General features: G+C 36.7%; 2 protein-coding genes across 2 annotated transcripts; both read right to left on the bottom strand.

Moving 5' to 3' along the window:
• Positions 1-3,829: 3,829 nt before the first annotated feature.
• On the bottom strand, positions 3,830-7,303 carry LOC130910880 (coagulation factor XI-like). The gene is made up of 9 exons (XM_057828496.1): positions 7,136-7,303; positions 6,863-7,019; positions 5,868-5,977; positions 5,618-5,780; positions 5,201-5,319; positions 4,995-5,127; positions 4,825-4,931; positions 4,392-4,551; positions 3,830-4,319 (listed from the first exon to the last, which is right to left on the bottom strand). The coding sequence occupies exons 1-9, from the start codon at positions 7,224-7,226 to the stop codon at positions 4,217-4,219; spliced, it is 1,143 nt and encodes a 380-aa protein (XP_057684479.1). The 5' UTR covers positions 7,227-7,303; the 3' UTR covers positions 3,830-4,216.
• Positions 7,304-10,454: 3,151 nt separating this feature from the next.
• LOC130910881 (glutathione S-transferase A-like) lies at positions 10,455-14,568 on the bottom strand. Its single transcript, XM_057828497.1, has 6 exons — positions 14,316-14,568; positions 14,175-14,240; positions 11,792-11,897; positions 11,141-11,259; positions 10,830-10,915; positions 10,455-10,746 (listed from the first exon to the last, which is right to left on the bottom strand). Exons 1-6 carry the CDS (start codon positions 14,481-14,483, stop codon positions 10,620-10,622), a joined length of 672 nt encoding a protein of 223 aa, XP_057684480.1. The 5' UTR covers positions 14,484-14,568; the 3' UTR covers positions 10,455-10,619.
• Positions 14,569-15,853: the final 1,285 nt, after the last annotated feature.

Genomic DNA, 15,853 nt, shown 5'->3' with positions numbered 1-15,853 from the left:
TTTGTCTCTGGTGTCCTTCAACAGCTCTTTGGTCTTGGCCATAGTGGAGTTTGGAGTGTGACTGACTGAGATTGTGGTGTCTTTTATACCGATAATGAGTTAAAATAGGTGCCATTAATACAGGTAACGAGTGGAGCCTCGTTAGTCCTCGTTAGAAGAAGTTAGACCTCTTTGACAGCCAGGAATCTTACTTGTTTGTAGGTGACCAAATACTTATTTTCCACTCTAATTTGGAAATAAATTCTTTAAAAATCAAACAATGTGATTTTCTGTTTTTTTTTTTCCACATTCTGTCTCTCATGGTTCAGGTTTACCCATGTTGACAATTACAGGCCTCTCTAATCTTTTCAAGTAGGAGAACTTGCACAATTGGCTGTTGACTAAATACTTATTTGCCCCACTGTATGTGCTCCTGATGATGTTCTTAATACAATCAATGCACTTGTATAGCGCCTTTGTATACTATTGATGGTTTCTGTAATGGTGATTTGATAGCGATGGTATCGAGATATTAGGTAAAAGTCAATTAAGTTTCTAATGAAGGCGCACTGCAACAATCCGCACTGTGAAATCCATATTAGCTGTGTCATCTTGTTGTTCTGTGAAAACCTTGTTAAGCTTTATCGGCAATAGGAAGCAGCCCAATTCCAGAGGGAAGTATCTGAAGGAATCAGTTAATGTTTCAGGGGTGCCACAGCAGGGCAAAGCCATCCATCACATCATTGTCTTGCGTTCGACACCCCCTGTAATTAGGTTTCACCCATATCAGCGTCTATCATTTTCTTTTTTGCCAATCCTGTGGTCTACCAGATGAATATCTTCTCTCCCTGTTTGTCTGTGCCGCTGTCTCCTTAACAATGGACAAAACAGTGGTGAGAAAGCATGGATGCAATGGGAAAAACAATGAAAGAGATCTCAAAGAGTGCGTTTGCGAGGCATGTGTGGCGCGGTCGCTCTGTTGATGGGTGGGAAGATGACAAAGCGACGGCGAGATGAGAGCAAGAGTGTGAATCCCACAAGGGTCGGCGAGAACAGTGATGGATGACTGTTGGGTCGCCTCTAATGTCGACTGGCGGAATTGTGTCGTGCCTCATGAAAATAGTCGCAAGAGGATGAGAGAGACTTGTGTGCTTGCTGGAGAATGCTTTGATCTACTCCAGGATGCAATGTCTGTGGTCTGCGGTCCAAAAATGTGTGTGTTCTGCAGCGTGCACTTTGTTTATTCGAGCCAGCGTGCTCGCAGGCCAATTCTGTACGCTTGTTGCCCTTTGTGTGTGCCTTCCAGAGAGGTTTGTTTATGCAGAGACATGCGTGTGTGTGTATGTGCGTGTGTTGTGTGAGTCTTGGAGGCTGGCGTCAGGACCGAACCACTGTGGCGGCACGGCTCTCGTGCAAGGTCGGCCGGCGGTTGCACGGATGGTATTGCGGTGGAATGTTTGTGGAGGACGCGAGTGCATACACATGGCACACTCGCTCTCACACAAACACACAGACGCACATGCACACACACACCCCGTCTGACTGGCAGTGTTCTGACTAGAGGAGCCAGAGTTACCACCACAGCTTCCAGAGAGCACGACCACAGTCACACTGCATTGAGGTTCCCACGGGGGAGGGAGTCAGTTATGTGTGTGTGTGTGTGTGTGTGTGGGGGGGGGGGGCTGCGCGCGTGTATGAACGAAAATGTCAAATGCAAGACAGGGTTTTAAAAAATAAATTAAAAAAAGGAAACTGGAATAGAGGACATATTTGTGTGAAAATTTAGCTACTCACATATTTGCAGTTGAATTCTCTACTGTGCATGTGTACATATATAAATAATCCCAAAATTTATTTAAAACTTATAATTTAATTTACTTATAATTAATTTTATAATTTTCTCCTGCACTACAAAAAAATGTTCGTCTAATAATGAGTGAACGAAAAAGTTTTTCAAACTCTTGTGCCTCCCTATAGTCATAATATGGAACGCCATAGTTTTGGCCATTTTACACTTTCATGCACTGATTTTGTAAAATACTAAGCACCAATGATACGTTTAAGATCAAACCTGTTTTGCTGCGCAAAATGAAAGTCCCTTTTTTTGAATAGAGCACCCTCTGCTGCTTCAGATGATTAAACTAAGTTTAATATGCATAATGACTGCCAACCCTTTAGTCTTCAATAAAGCTAACATCAGGGGAGAAACTGACTAGGATTTCTTGCCGAAACTCACTGACATAAAAGTCGTCACATTTCTTTTTTATTGTTTTTTTTTTTTTTTTTTTTTTTTTTGTGAAACCTTCTGAAACCACAGAAATGCAAAGAAAACTGCTTTTGGCAGTTATACTTGTAACATACAATAAAACACATGCATTAGGCTACTGCTTTACGCTTACTGTTTCAAGGCATGTATGAAAAAACAAATTTGCATTCATAATTGTATTTTTTCAATGATGTGCAAAATAACAGTTAAAACACCATACACTAACCCCAATCTCCATCTCGTCATTCCTCAATTTTAACTACCTAAGAACATAGGATGTACAGTACATTAAAATGGAAAATAATGTAAACAATGACGTTAGTAAAAATAGCACCACACATTAAAAAAAACAAGTACAAATGATCTACATTATGCACAGTGGAATGGAATATTATTTTGAAGATAACTAGGGCTGTCAAACGATTAAAATTTTTAATCGAGTTAATCTCATCTTAAAAATGAATCTCGTAATTAATCGCAATTCAAACCATTGATAAAATATGCCATATTTTTCTGCAAATTATTGTTTGAATGGAAAGACACAAGACAGATATATACATTCAACATACTGTACATAAGTACTGTATTTGTTTATTATAACAATACATCAACATCATGGCATTAACATTATTAACATTCTATTAAAGCGATCCGTGGATAGAAAGACTTGTAGTTCTTAAAAGATAAATGTTAGTACAAGTTATAGAAATTTTATATTAAAACCCTTCTTGATGTTTTGGTTTTAATAAAATTTTTAAAATTTTCAAACAAAAAATAAACTAGTAGCTCGCCATTGTTGTCAATAATTACACAATGCTCATGGTGCTGAAACCCATAAAATCAGTCGCACCCAAGCGCGACAAAACACCAAAAAACAAGTAACAAGTGGACATGACACTGTGCTGTCATCTTAATCTGTTTGAGCGGGGCATGTGCGTTATTTGCATCAAATATTTTAACGTGATTAAAATTAATTACCGCCCGTTAATGCGATAAATTTGACAGCCTTGAAGATAACACATTGATTTTTTTGTATTATTGTATTATAGAAATAACCTAGCATAGGCAAATTATCAAAAATAAGTCCAAAGTGCACATTAACTATATTGCAAAATGTGTCAAATTTGAGACATTTCTGGACCTCATTGCAGAAAAAAAGTTTCAAACCTTATTGCGTTCAATGTCACTGAATGTATGTTTTACCAGGAGAACTCCATGTAAGAACATACGGTATATACAAATTTAAAAATGGAAGATGTTCCGAACCTCACCATCAGAGCAAATAAGCCATTTCAATGCTTTCCATTCTCTTATGATCTGATCAATTTTCAGTTGCATTGCCCTTTTATCGCATAAATTCAAGAAGTTTGTTTTGTTGTCCTAGAAATATGTGCATTTGAGGCAATCAGAGCTAACTATCCATGCTAATCACATGTCAGTATGTAGGCTAATTGAACAGCCAACTGGAGTGCAGGCAGGGAGATTTGCTGTGGGCTTTCGCACATTGACGTGAGTAGACAGTCTTGTCGAACACAGACACACGCGCTAGGAGAACTCCTTGGAATAAATATCACTGGAAACTGATGACGCTACACAAGCACTTTATTAGGCATGTTAACACTTATGTAAATCTGACAGATCGTTTTCTTAGAGATGCGTGTGTGGCAGTTTTTTTTTTTTAAACATTGATGTTTGCCAGTTGCAGTCATATTTTCGGGATCAAAGCACGTTACGCTCCCAAATTTTATACGGGAACGTGTTCCAGCCACTTTCAACCCTGCCTAACATGCATGTTTCTTCATGTGTACACAAGGGTGGCCTACAGTACTCCTACAAAACATGCAAATACCACAAAGGTCAACCAACCAACTGATTCAGTGATAATTAAATCCTTCCAATACAGTGTAACTTTGATATATTTTATTTCTTTTAGAAACAATTAAGATGCATGCAACCCATTTGCAGCAAAACTTAAATGCAGTTCCTCATGGTGAACCCAGACACCACATTGGCCAACTTTGTAATTTTGGGAGGAGCCGGCATGGTGGTGGTGCGCTTGAGATAGCAGCGACGCCTGTTGGAAGAAAGCATGCATGAATGACTTATGCAGATGAATGATATTCTTCGAAAGTGGCGTGTATAGTACCGAAAAACAGGATCGCCGAAGGTCTCATTGACATAAGTGTAGAACTGACAATGTTGATCAATTGTACATCTCTTCTGGCACGTCTCTGCATCATCCATCAGCTCAAAGAGAATGTCTGAACCTTGGAAATCAACTCCTTCAAGAGGCACGTTTGCCCAGCCTGTACAAAACATGAACAAGAAATGACAATTTCAGCAGAAATGACAATTTTCAGTAACTTGACATGTTTCAAGCAATATTTCGAAACACATTTTGCATTTTCAGGGAACGTGTAGTATCGCGCTTTTACAAGTTTCGGATTAAAAGGAAAAGTCTTCAGCAATACACAACGTGGGGTGGATCCCCAACCAGACTACCTGCTATTATAAGCACTGCTAAATGCTAAATACTGCCTTTTCAAAGCTTTGAGTTTTAAAAAGGTGATACAACTCACCAGTAGGTTGTTGACAGTGGTGTGTTGCTATCCCAGAAGTTACTCCTTGTTGGGACTTCATCAAAAGGTCATTTGGATTGTCTTTCAGTTTACAAGTGAAGTCATTGCTGTGCAAATAGAAAATAAGGCATTCTCAAGGGGGAACAATAACAAACTAGTTTCTTCACTACCTCTGGAAAGAGAAGTAGAAACATTTTGGATGTGCGGAACATATTGCCAGACATTGCTCTGGTGTGCCGGCAGGTTGCGACTCAAAAGCACCTCCCATGGTGTCAGTGTTTGGAAAAAGTTTCACGGAACATTCTGGAAGATAATCATGTGACGCCATCAAGAATCAATGGGCTTATGCAGCATTTAAAAAAATGTTAACACCGACCTGTGTCTGAGAACTGACTGAGTTGAACACTGTGAGAGAAGCCCGACACCACACCATTCTTCCGGTTTACATTTAAGGTCCTTGGCAAAGGCCAGCTGAATTTCAGGTGGCATTTGTACCTAAAACAAAAGGAATTGGTCTTTGCATTAACACCTTGAGTGCATGACATTACCTAGCAATTACGTCTGGCCCAACCATAATGTATTGCTTTAACAAGAACATTGTATATTTGACCATGATTTAAATGGTTGGACAGAACATTATATACACCATATCGTTTCTCTTAGCACGCACTGCAAGTTGCAGAAACCACCGTTCACCACAATTTGGTTGACAAACAAAATTTTGGTTCAACCTTGACAGTCAGCACAGTTCAGAAATCAGCTTTGCAGTCATTATAGCATCAAAATGTCTTACCTGATCTTTTCAGGTGTGAAAACAGGATTGACAAATGTAAAAAACTGGCAAAAGGGGTCTTTTGTGCACACTCTCTGACACTCCTGGTAGTCTGCTGTGAATAAAGTCCGATAGTCTGCTCCCAAAAAGTCCACATTCTGGTACACGCGGGACAGGCAAGGTTCTTGTTTACAAAAAAAAAAAAAAAAAAAAATGTTAGGTTATGTTAAAATTGGACACATGCAATGTGAAATTGATGTGGGGGGCCTACGTGGGTCAGGGCCACAAGGTTTGAGAGAATATCCTGAGGTGACACCAATGAGGGCCGTCTTTTTATTGGGCTCTCCAGACGGTGTAGACTTAAGGTAGCAGTAGAAGTGCCTGCAGAGGCCCCAGAAGAAACCATGTTTGCGTTGCCATATAAAATTTCAGGATTGTAATTTGCATAAATCATTACATGTGAACTTAATTCACATTTTCTCTCCATGACTTGCACAACTTTTCCTTATGCATGGCTTTAATTTGTGTTAGCTCATAAAATGTACCTTTATGATGCCTTGTTTGGTTTAAAACACAAGTAGCTTGGCATATCAAATTCCACGGGTCTGAAATACTAGCCCGATGAAAATGCCATTCTGAAACCCTTTGCATGAAGTCCAACCATTTCAACTCTTGGATGGCCAAATAAATTCTCTGAATTTGTATTCCAACCAGCCTCTTCATGCCCTTCACATCAGATGACCCCTACATATTGATCAAAAGTAATACATTGCCTAAAACACCAAGTCATTCACCCCTACTAACCTCCCGTGCTCTAAAACATTGACCTGCCTTGGTTTAGTCATGAGCTTTAATGTTGGCTGGCATAGCAGCCAACTGCTGCATTACAGCAAACTTTGGCAGAGGTTTGTTAGCAACAATGGTGTTCTATAATCATGCTTACAGTACAAGCCGCAAAACATTTTCATCTGCCATCTCAAATGCAACAATTTCAATGCAGTGCAGAGCCCTGAGAAATACACATCCATGGAAATGCAGTCAGCTTTATTACTCAAATATTTGTTGCATATTTTGTCATTAGGCCCTTGTTCAAATACAAGTTGTGTTAAAAAGTACTGAAACTTTGCAAAGGTTTACAGAAAAAAAATAAAGTTGACCTGTTATTGTGCATTTCAGACATTCAGAACTTTCACCCTTATTACAAAGCATATTTAAGATGTTTTTCCCTTTCATACAGTGCAATATTTTATTTGAAATCATTTATACCTGTTATCAGTAGTCCACTCAGGACGTACAAATGTGAAGAATAGACAAGACGGGTGCTGTGTGCACAAATGCTGACAGTGGCGAGCATCTGGAGAGTACTCAAATTTTATGTCCGTTCCCGGGAAGTCAACATTCTCCAACAATTCCCGTGTACATTCTAGAGATATTGGGGTGAGAAAAGAATCTGTTCATATTCATGTGCATGTGCATATGTAGATGACAAACCACAATGACTAATGGAAATAAAAAAACAACACAAATGAAGAGTTTTACCTTGGCTTGAGGAGAGACTGGTGAAGGTAAGGACACTTATTAGGATGAAATACACCCCCATTTTCTCAGTGAGCCCACAGTGCAACTGCATCTATTTTTTTCCCTACTTATATACTTTTCAAACTCGTTGTCCTTTGCAGTTGACCTGTTCTGTGATTGGCTAACGAGTGATTGCTTAATGTTTGCAGACTAGGCAGAATCACTTAAACCAACATTTGTTGGGACATTTATGCGATCACACATTCTTGTGAGGTCATTTTTTTCCACCTAAATGATAAAATAAGGGTCTGCTAAGACCTGTAAGAATGAGTAACATTGTGGAAATCTCAATTGAGTGAGGTTTAAAAATAATATCCAAGAAGTAAAATGCGTATTTATGTGTTTCCTTAGAGGAGAGTCAGAGTTGTGACAAAGTAAAACACATGAATTGTCGAAGGAACATTATTCCATATATCAGGGGTCGGGAACCTTTTTGGATGAGATAGCCATGAACACCACATATTTTTAAATGTAATTCCATGGGAACCATGCAGTATGTTTAAAACTAAAATTGCAAGAAATGTGTGCATTTTGTGTTATTTCAACACTTTTAAAGTTCAATAAGTCTGAATTATTTTCAATAACATAGTTATGCTGTTGCTAATCAATGATGAGTATTTCTTACCATTAATGCGACTTCTGGTTTTGGTTTGGTTTCTGGTTTTGGCGACATGGTTTTGCTGATGGCTTTGTAGTCTGGTTGATGCTTGGTAGCTTCATGCAGGCGTTGAGAAACATATTGACGGAGCACCATCATTGCACAACGAAACAAGTTTATCCATCGGTAGTTTTTTTTCTTTACTGAACTCAGTGAATGACTTGAACAAATCCTCCCCTCTTTTTGTCCCTTTCATAGTCAAAACCTTGCAATCACGCTAAACTGCGTTTAATAGCTTACCTCTGCTGACTCATCTAAAGTTGAGAGAAAAAACGGTACCGCATTTATGTCCTTATGTCCTGCTGAAAAGTATGATACTTGTCTTTTTTTTCTTTTTGCCATCTTCTTGAAATGGTTTCTAAAATTAGATGACAACTCGGAAAACTGAACTGAAAACGAGGAAAGTTTGCTTCCTGATCTTACGCACACATCGGCACCTATTTTCGACAGCAAAATACGAAAACGCCACTTTAACAGTGTCTGTGCCTCATCTGCGTTGCCTATGCGATTGATAGATGGATAAATCGATAGATAGACATAATATGTTTGCCGCTTTCCCACTAAAATGACTCCAAATCTGGATTTCTAGTCACCGGTTGTAGTATATGGACTACGTGTCCCATGATCACCCTGGGCTCCGGCAGCCAATGGCATGGGATTTGGGGGGGATCTAACGTACCACATCTGGGTTGCGGGAGTGTTGCCGGAGCATCCAAAAAGTTAACATAGGCTGCAAAAGTCATGTCTGCTCACTTCTGCACAACACTAGCGTATGACCGGTGACTGTCGACGTTTCGTGCAATGTGCAAAGGAATATAACAAACCTTTTTTTTTAATTATTAAAGATCTGGCTCGTGAGCCATAGGTTCCCGACCCCTGCCATACACCAGTATAGTGATTATGAAGTGGAACATGTTAACATTAATCGAGAAAAAAAATGATATGCAGAGACAACAAAATGAGGAGGAAGTAGGAAGAAGGAACAGATTTCAACACAGAGATCTCATGACTGTGAGGCAGGTTGCTCCTGGTTCCTATTAACCAGTCACTGTGCTACCATTTATTTAAAAAAAAAAAAAAAAAAAAGTATATTATAGAGGTGCACGATAATATACAGTGCTGCTCAAAAGTTTGTGAACCCCCTCAACATTTTGGAATTTTCTATTATTTCAACCTGATTTCCTAATCAATCAATTCAGTAGTTTTTTTTTTGTTTTTTTAACAGTTGTGTTGTCGAGACTAAATTAAAAAGAGTTTTCATCAACTGATGTAGGTGCAAAATTGAACTGTTTGGTCACAACCAAAACCGCCATGTCTGGCGAAAAGTCAACACTGCATACCACCAAAAGAACCTTCTCCCAACAGTGAAGCATGGAGGTGGGAATGTCAAGATCTGGGCTTGCTTTTCATCCTCAGGACCTGGACAACTCCACATAGTCCAGGGAATCGTGAATTCTGAGGAATATTGTCAAATCCTAGAACATAACCTGACGCCATCTGTTTTGAAGTTAAAGTTTGGCAGAAGGTGGATCATGCAACATGATAATGATCCAAAGCATTCCAGCAATACAACCAAGGAATGGCTGAAAAAGAAGAAGATTCGTGTTCTGGACTGGCCCAGTCAAAGTCCTGACCTAAATCCCATTGAAATGCTGTGGCGGGACCTGAAGCGAGCAGTTCATGCCAGACGCCCATCAAACCTCTCTCAACTGACTGCGTTCTGCAAGGAAGAATGGGCAAAAATCCCCCAAAGTAGATGTGAGAGGCTGATTAGTCACTACAGAAACCGTTTGGTTGAGGTAATCTCTGCAAAAGGAGGCGCAATATCCTATTAACTGAAGGGGTTCACATACTTTTGCACACATGATATCTGAGTTTTTCTTAAATCAACCACTTTTGTTAAATAAAGAATGACAATATAACTATTTCTTTTGTTTCAGTCCATTATTTGGAATGTCAGTATTGTGGATTTGGGTATAACTTAACATTTAATAAGGTTATTTTAGTTTTTTTACAAAAAATCTGACCATCGCTGTGGGGTTCACAAACTTTCGAGCAGCACTGTACGTAGGAATTAATTCATAGGAATTATGACGTCATCCCAATAAATCCAATAACATATTATCGACCCTATTAATAATATTTTTGGCACGGTGTCGGATTGGGATTTGTGCATTTGTTTCCACTCCCGTTTTTCCATTATGCAAAGTTTTGTTACAGTCATTGTTTTTATTCATTATAATAATGTTCATGTCATCATGTAAATTCTGGTTCGGTCAAAGGCAAATCTAAGCTGAATCAACCACTAATATTTTTGACCTACAGGTGTTCAAAAACTCAGGTGAATATACATTGAAAAATAATATATATATTATCGGTTATCGTATCGTTATCGGCCTTGAGGGGCAGGAAGTTATCAATATCGGTATCGGTTTTAAAAAAAATGGATATCGTTCACCCCTAGTATATTATAAAATTATTATAATAATAAACAGTTAGGACAGGTTTTTTCATTCTCATTCCTCAGTGTTGTATTATCTAAACATGTCTCTATAGCCTAGGAGGTTTTTCAATCAATAATCCACCTGCAGTTACTTTAAAACAGAGCAACAAATGACTGTATGCATTTGGAAGTGATATTTTATTGACGTTCAAATTATAGGAGCTGCCATTTAAAGGACAAAACTACAAAGGTGAGATGCTTTCAGATAGTATAATATGGCACTGACGTGCAAGGCAGTAGAGTGGTTGCAATCACTTCATTATAGAAAAGCTCAATAGGTTTTCTCAGATGTCCTTCAAAGTGTCCTTGTTGTTGTCTTTCCAGGCAGAAAACCATGTTTTGTTGATGCTGGGTCTTTCCTTTACCATATCATGATATTGAGCCAGTTTAGGGAAACGCTTAGGACACAACCTGGAATATGAAGAGGAAAGTGAAAAATGTCGCTCGCCTCCCTCCAGAAAGTTCCATCGTTATACAACCTTTGACCAACTTACCCGAGATAGAAGGCATAGGCGATGGATGGGAAAATTATCACATCAGCCAAGGAAAAGGTCTTCCCAGCAATGTAAGGTCCAGTCTCCTTCAAAGCACGAACAAAGGGTTAAAGAATATATGCTATGTGCCAAGAATAGTTCGTAGGTGAATCTGGCTAATAAGCAATATTCCACTAGATGGTGCTGTTTTCATTCAAAAACCCTATTCGAGTACAGTACTTTATTGTAATTGTATATTTGTATATAATTGTGTATTCCTAAATATACACATAAAAATTATTATTAAAATAATAAATAATTATAAATAATACCTTCGCCATGTATCCTTCCCACAGTTGGAGCTCTGCACGCAAAGCCTCTCTGTTCCTTGTCTTTGCACTCTCGTGCCTCTCTCCTTCCGGGACCTTCCAATCGTAGTAGATGACTTCACCTGCAAAGTGGTAAGCATTTTAAAAATCAAATCAAAACGGAACAAGATTTTATGTTTCAAATTCAGATTATTTTGCATCCCACTACAGGGAGCTTCCATACCACTAGTGGTACTCGTACCACATTTTGAGAACCTCTGATCTAATCCATATTTTATTCTCTAAATATTGTATTTTTCCTCAAAAGGCCCTTTAAGAAATTAATGAGCTCAAATAACTCTGTATAAATATGGCAAGGGTTTCCTTGTAAAAACCAAATATCTCGTCTTATGATTTGGCTCACCATTGTAAGCATGTGATTCTTTGTTGGATTAACATTGGTGCCCTGTTTGAGGTTTGCCACGAGCGCATGATATGTTTTGAGCAGTTCAATTCTCTCGGGGTGGCCACTTCCTAATAAGCTCCCCTCTTGTGAGGAAGAGCATGTGATAATGCCAAAAGCAATGAACTCAGTAACAAAAGTAATCACGTGGTAAATCACAAGATAGTATCAGAGAAAGGAGAGAAACCTGTAAAATCAGATTCTTTTCATACCAAGCTTCTGGCCAAGTGTGAGGCCCTCAAAAAGACGCTGAAACATCTTGGCCTTTTCGTCGCAGGAAGTTGGCGTCAGCTGGTTTCCCTGATCCTTGAATTTACACTGTCATAAATTAAAAAAAAAAAAAACAAATACGGTATTAGTTGCCTCAGGCATTGTGGAAATTTGCCACTCCATGCAATGTGTCCTTATGTCTACTTGAGGACATTCTGAATGTTGACCTTACAAAGCGATAGGAGACAATGAAACAAAAATAATTTGTAACAAATAACTGTACTTAACCATGTTTACTTTTGCACTTTTATCAAATGCATTTCAGTCTAATTTTTACTTTGATTTGAAAGACTTAAATCAGTAGTTTCACTCGATTACACCTGTAGTGTGAGGGGCAGAGGTGGGTAGTAATGAGTTACATGTACTCCATTACATTTACTTGAGTAACTCTTTGAGAAAAATGTACTTCTAAGAGTAGTTTTACTAAGCTATGCTGAACTTTTAACTTTTACTTGAGTAGATTTGTGAAGAAAAACGCTTCTCTTACTCCGCTACTTTGGGCTACACGAGAGTCGTTTCATTTTTCCTCTATATTCTACATATTAGATTTATTCCTTTTATTTTATTTTTTTTGCCAGTGATGCCAAGAGTAGGTCTACCAATTTCACCAATGAGACGTCGCAACAATGATCACATGACTCTATTATACCAATCAGACGCACGCTTGCCGTTCTATGGTCACACCAGCCTGTTCAATCATATGGTGTCTTTAAAGCACCGTAAAAAATGAAGTATTTGACATAGAGCGCTGCCCTCAACATAACTCGAAAGCGTGAATTTTAACCTTTCTCCCAGTTTTTATTTGGCACCGATTGACCACGGAAAACTGGAGATATAATCCTTTTAGTTTTATTACAGGAAATACGTTTTCTCCACGAGAGCGCCCTTATGCTTTTTGGACTAATGATTCTTCATTTCTTTATTTTTTTTTTCTCGCGACGGAATCCAATGATTTTTTTTTTTTTTTTTTAGATTTTATTTATGATTATTAATTATTTAATTTATTATGAATATTATAATTTATTATATAATATTAAAATTAGTAATACAGTAAAAGTTAAATATTTTAAACTTTAATTAATTTATAAGTTACTTTATAATAATTATAATTTATTTAAATATTATTTTAATAATAATGAAATTAAATATTAAAATATATTTATTAAATTTAATAATTATTTATTACCTTATTTATTTAAAAAAACAGTTCATATAGATAACTGCTCAAAAACATACAATTAAAATTATTCTTTATTACAAATATTATAATTATTTCTATAATAGTATAGGTAATAATATAGTTAAAGTTAAATAATAAAGTATTTTAAACTTGAATTAAAATTAACATAATTTTAACTTAATTTATATGTTAGTTAATAATAATAATAATTTATTTAGATACCATTTTAATAATACTGTTATTAAATATTAAAATATATGTATATATCAAATTTAATAATTATTTATTACCCTATTTATTTAAAAAAAAGTTCGTATAGATAACTGCTCAGAAAAAATACAATTATGATTATTATTTAATTTATCATTTATTCATTCATTTTCCATGCCGCTTTTCCTCACGAGGGTCACGGAGGTGCTGGAGCCTATCCCAGCTAACTATGGGCACAAGGCAGGGTCCGCCCTGAACTGGTTGCCAGCCAATCGCAGGGCACAAGGAGACATACAAACATTCACGCACACACTCATACCTACGGACAATTTAAGAGTGTTCAAGCAACCTACCACGCATGTTTTTTGGGATGTGGGAGGAAACCGGAGTTCCTGGTGAAAACCCATGCATTAATTTATTATGAATATTTTATTATATAATATTAAAGTTAATAATATAGTCAAAGTTAAATAATAAAGTATTTTAAACTTTAATTAAAATTAACTTATTTCTAACTTAATTTCTAGGTTAGTTAATAATAATAATATTTTGTTTGAATATTATTTTAATAATAATGAAAGTAAATATTAAAATATGTTTATTAAATTTAATAATTATTACCTTATTTATTTTTAAAAAAAATCATGAAGATAAGTGCTCAGAAAAAAAAAAATACAATTGTTTACAAAAAAATGTAAGCAGTTACTCACAATGTTACTCATTATTTGAGTATCCTTTTCACCAAATCCTTTTTTACTCGTACTCGAGTACATTTATGCGACTACTTTTACTTGAGAAATATTATTCTTAAGTAACGCGACTTCCTTGAGTAAGATTTTTGGCTACTCTACCCACCTCTAGTGAGTGGCTAATATTTTATTCATCCTTCTTGCATATCATACAAGTTTGAGTAATTTTGCCACGTCAGGACTTACCTCCAGGAACATGCAGGCAGCACAGGACTCATTAATGATTTTCTCCTCAAATTTGAAGGTAGGGAGCTTTAGCGAGCAAAGAGTTAAATAAGTTACTCAACACAGACATGCATTTTGACGAGTGTTTAAAACTGAACCTACCTGTCCTCTGGGGTTAAGAGCCATTACCTCCGCCGATTTATGCTCCATTTTTTCAAAGGCGAGACGTTTGCTGGTATAGTTGCTTAAACCCTTCTCCTCCAGGGCGATCATCACCCTCCAGCAAGGAGTAGAGCCTTCGCCCCAATAAAGAACTATTTCCTGGGCCATGGTTGATTTTACAGCAAGTTCTCAACAGCAAAAGTACGCCAATCTAATGAGGATTGAGGAGAACGAGTTGGATTCGTTTTTTTGTCTGATTATATAACAAGTGCGTGTGGGAGGGGCACATTTCGCTTGAGTTGCGACACACATTACCTCTCACGCCCTCAGAATTAACTCATTCACTGGCATTGATAAACATCAAATCCATTTCAAATACTACTTTGCATAGGTACGAATGCTTACATGCAGAGGTGGATAGAGCGGCCAAAAGTTTTACTCAAATAAGAGTAGCGTTACTTCTACATAATATTACTCTAGTAAAAGTTTTCATCCAAAAATTTACTCATGTGCAAGTAAAAAAGTATTCGTTGAAAAGAATACTCAAGTAATGAGTAACATTGTGAGTAACTGCTTGTAATGTCTGATTTTTAAAATAATGTTTCTTTTTCTCAGCGCAACTTCATCTATATGAACCGTTATGATTATACTGTACTTTAACTTTTTACATGACCATATTAGGCCAAAAAGATGACCCAAAAATCATCGAATTCAGACCAGAACAACCAAGGGCGTAGGTTTGCATAGGGACGGTAGGGACATAACACTACCAACTTTTCAGGACGCTCAAACATAAGCGGATTTTAAGGGGGGGTGGGGGGGGCAGGCCCCCCTGGTGGCCGAAAAGTTTCTATATACTTTACATATAAAAGTTGTAAAGCAATGAAACTGCAACAAAAATGAATGAAATGGACAAAAAAAAAATTATAATGGGCCAAAATTATTTTTCGAGCACCTTAGACGGTCATTTGCTTTGCATATAATTTAAAGAAATGTATATTAGATAGAAAAAAATTTGAAAAAATGATTTTTCTTTGATTGAAAATATGTTTTTGATTAAAGCAACTTTTTGGGGATTGAATGATTTAGACACAAATGTCCTAATCATAATATGGCCGAAACACAAAAAGGATTGCTTCAATCAAAGAACTTTTTCAATGAAAAATTAAGTGTTCAATGCAAATTTTTCAATCTCAAATATTTTTTCGCATTCATTAACTTTTTCTTTGATTGAAAAAAAAATTTTTTTGGATTGATTTTTCTTTTTGAAAATCTATAATTTTTGAAGCAACTTATTGTTTGATTGATTGATTAAGACAAAAATGTCCGAGCCAAAATGTGGCCCAAACATAAATCAACATTGCATTTTTTTTTCTTGAGTTTTTTTGAGTTATAAATTTATTTTTGCATTCAAACACTTTTTTTTAATTGACGTTTATTGAAGTTTTTTTTATTGAAAATATATATTTTGGTTGAAGCAACTTTTTTTTTTTTTTTTTACTGAAGCAACTTTTATTTGGATTGAATAATAAAGACAC

The sequence above is a fragment of the Corythoichthys intestinalis genome, chromosome 22, assembly GCF_030265065.1.
Source record: "Corythoichthys intestinalis isolate RoL2023-P3 chromosome 22, ASM3026506v1, whole genome shotgun sequence".
Lineage (NCBI taxonomy): Eukaryota > Metazoa > Chordata > Actinopteri > Syngnathiformes > Syngnathidae > Corythoichthys > Corythoichthys intestinalis.
This window is presented reverse-complemented; position numbering and strand designations above follow the sequence as displayed.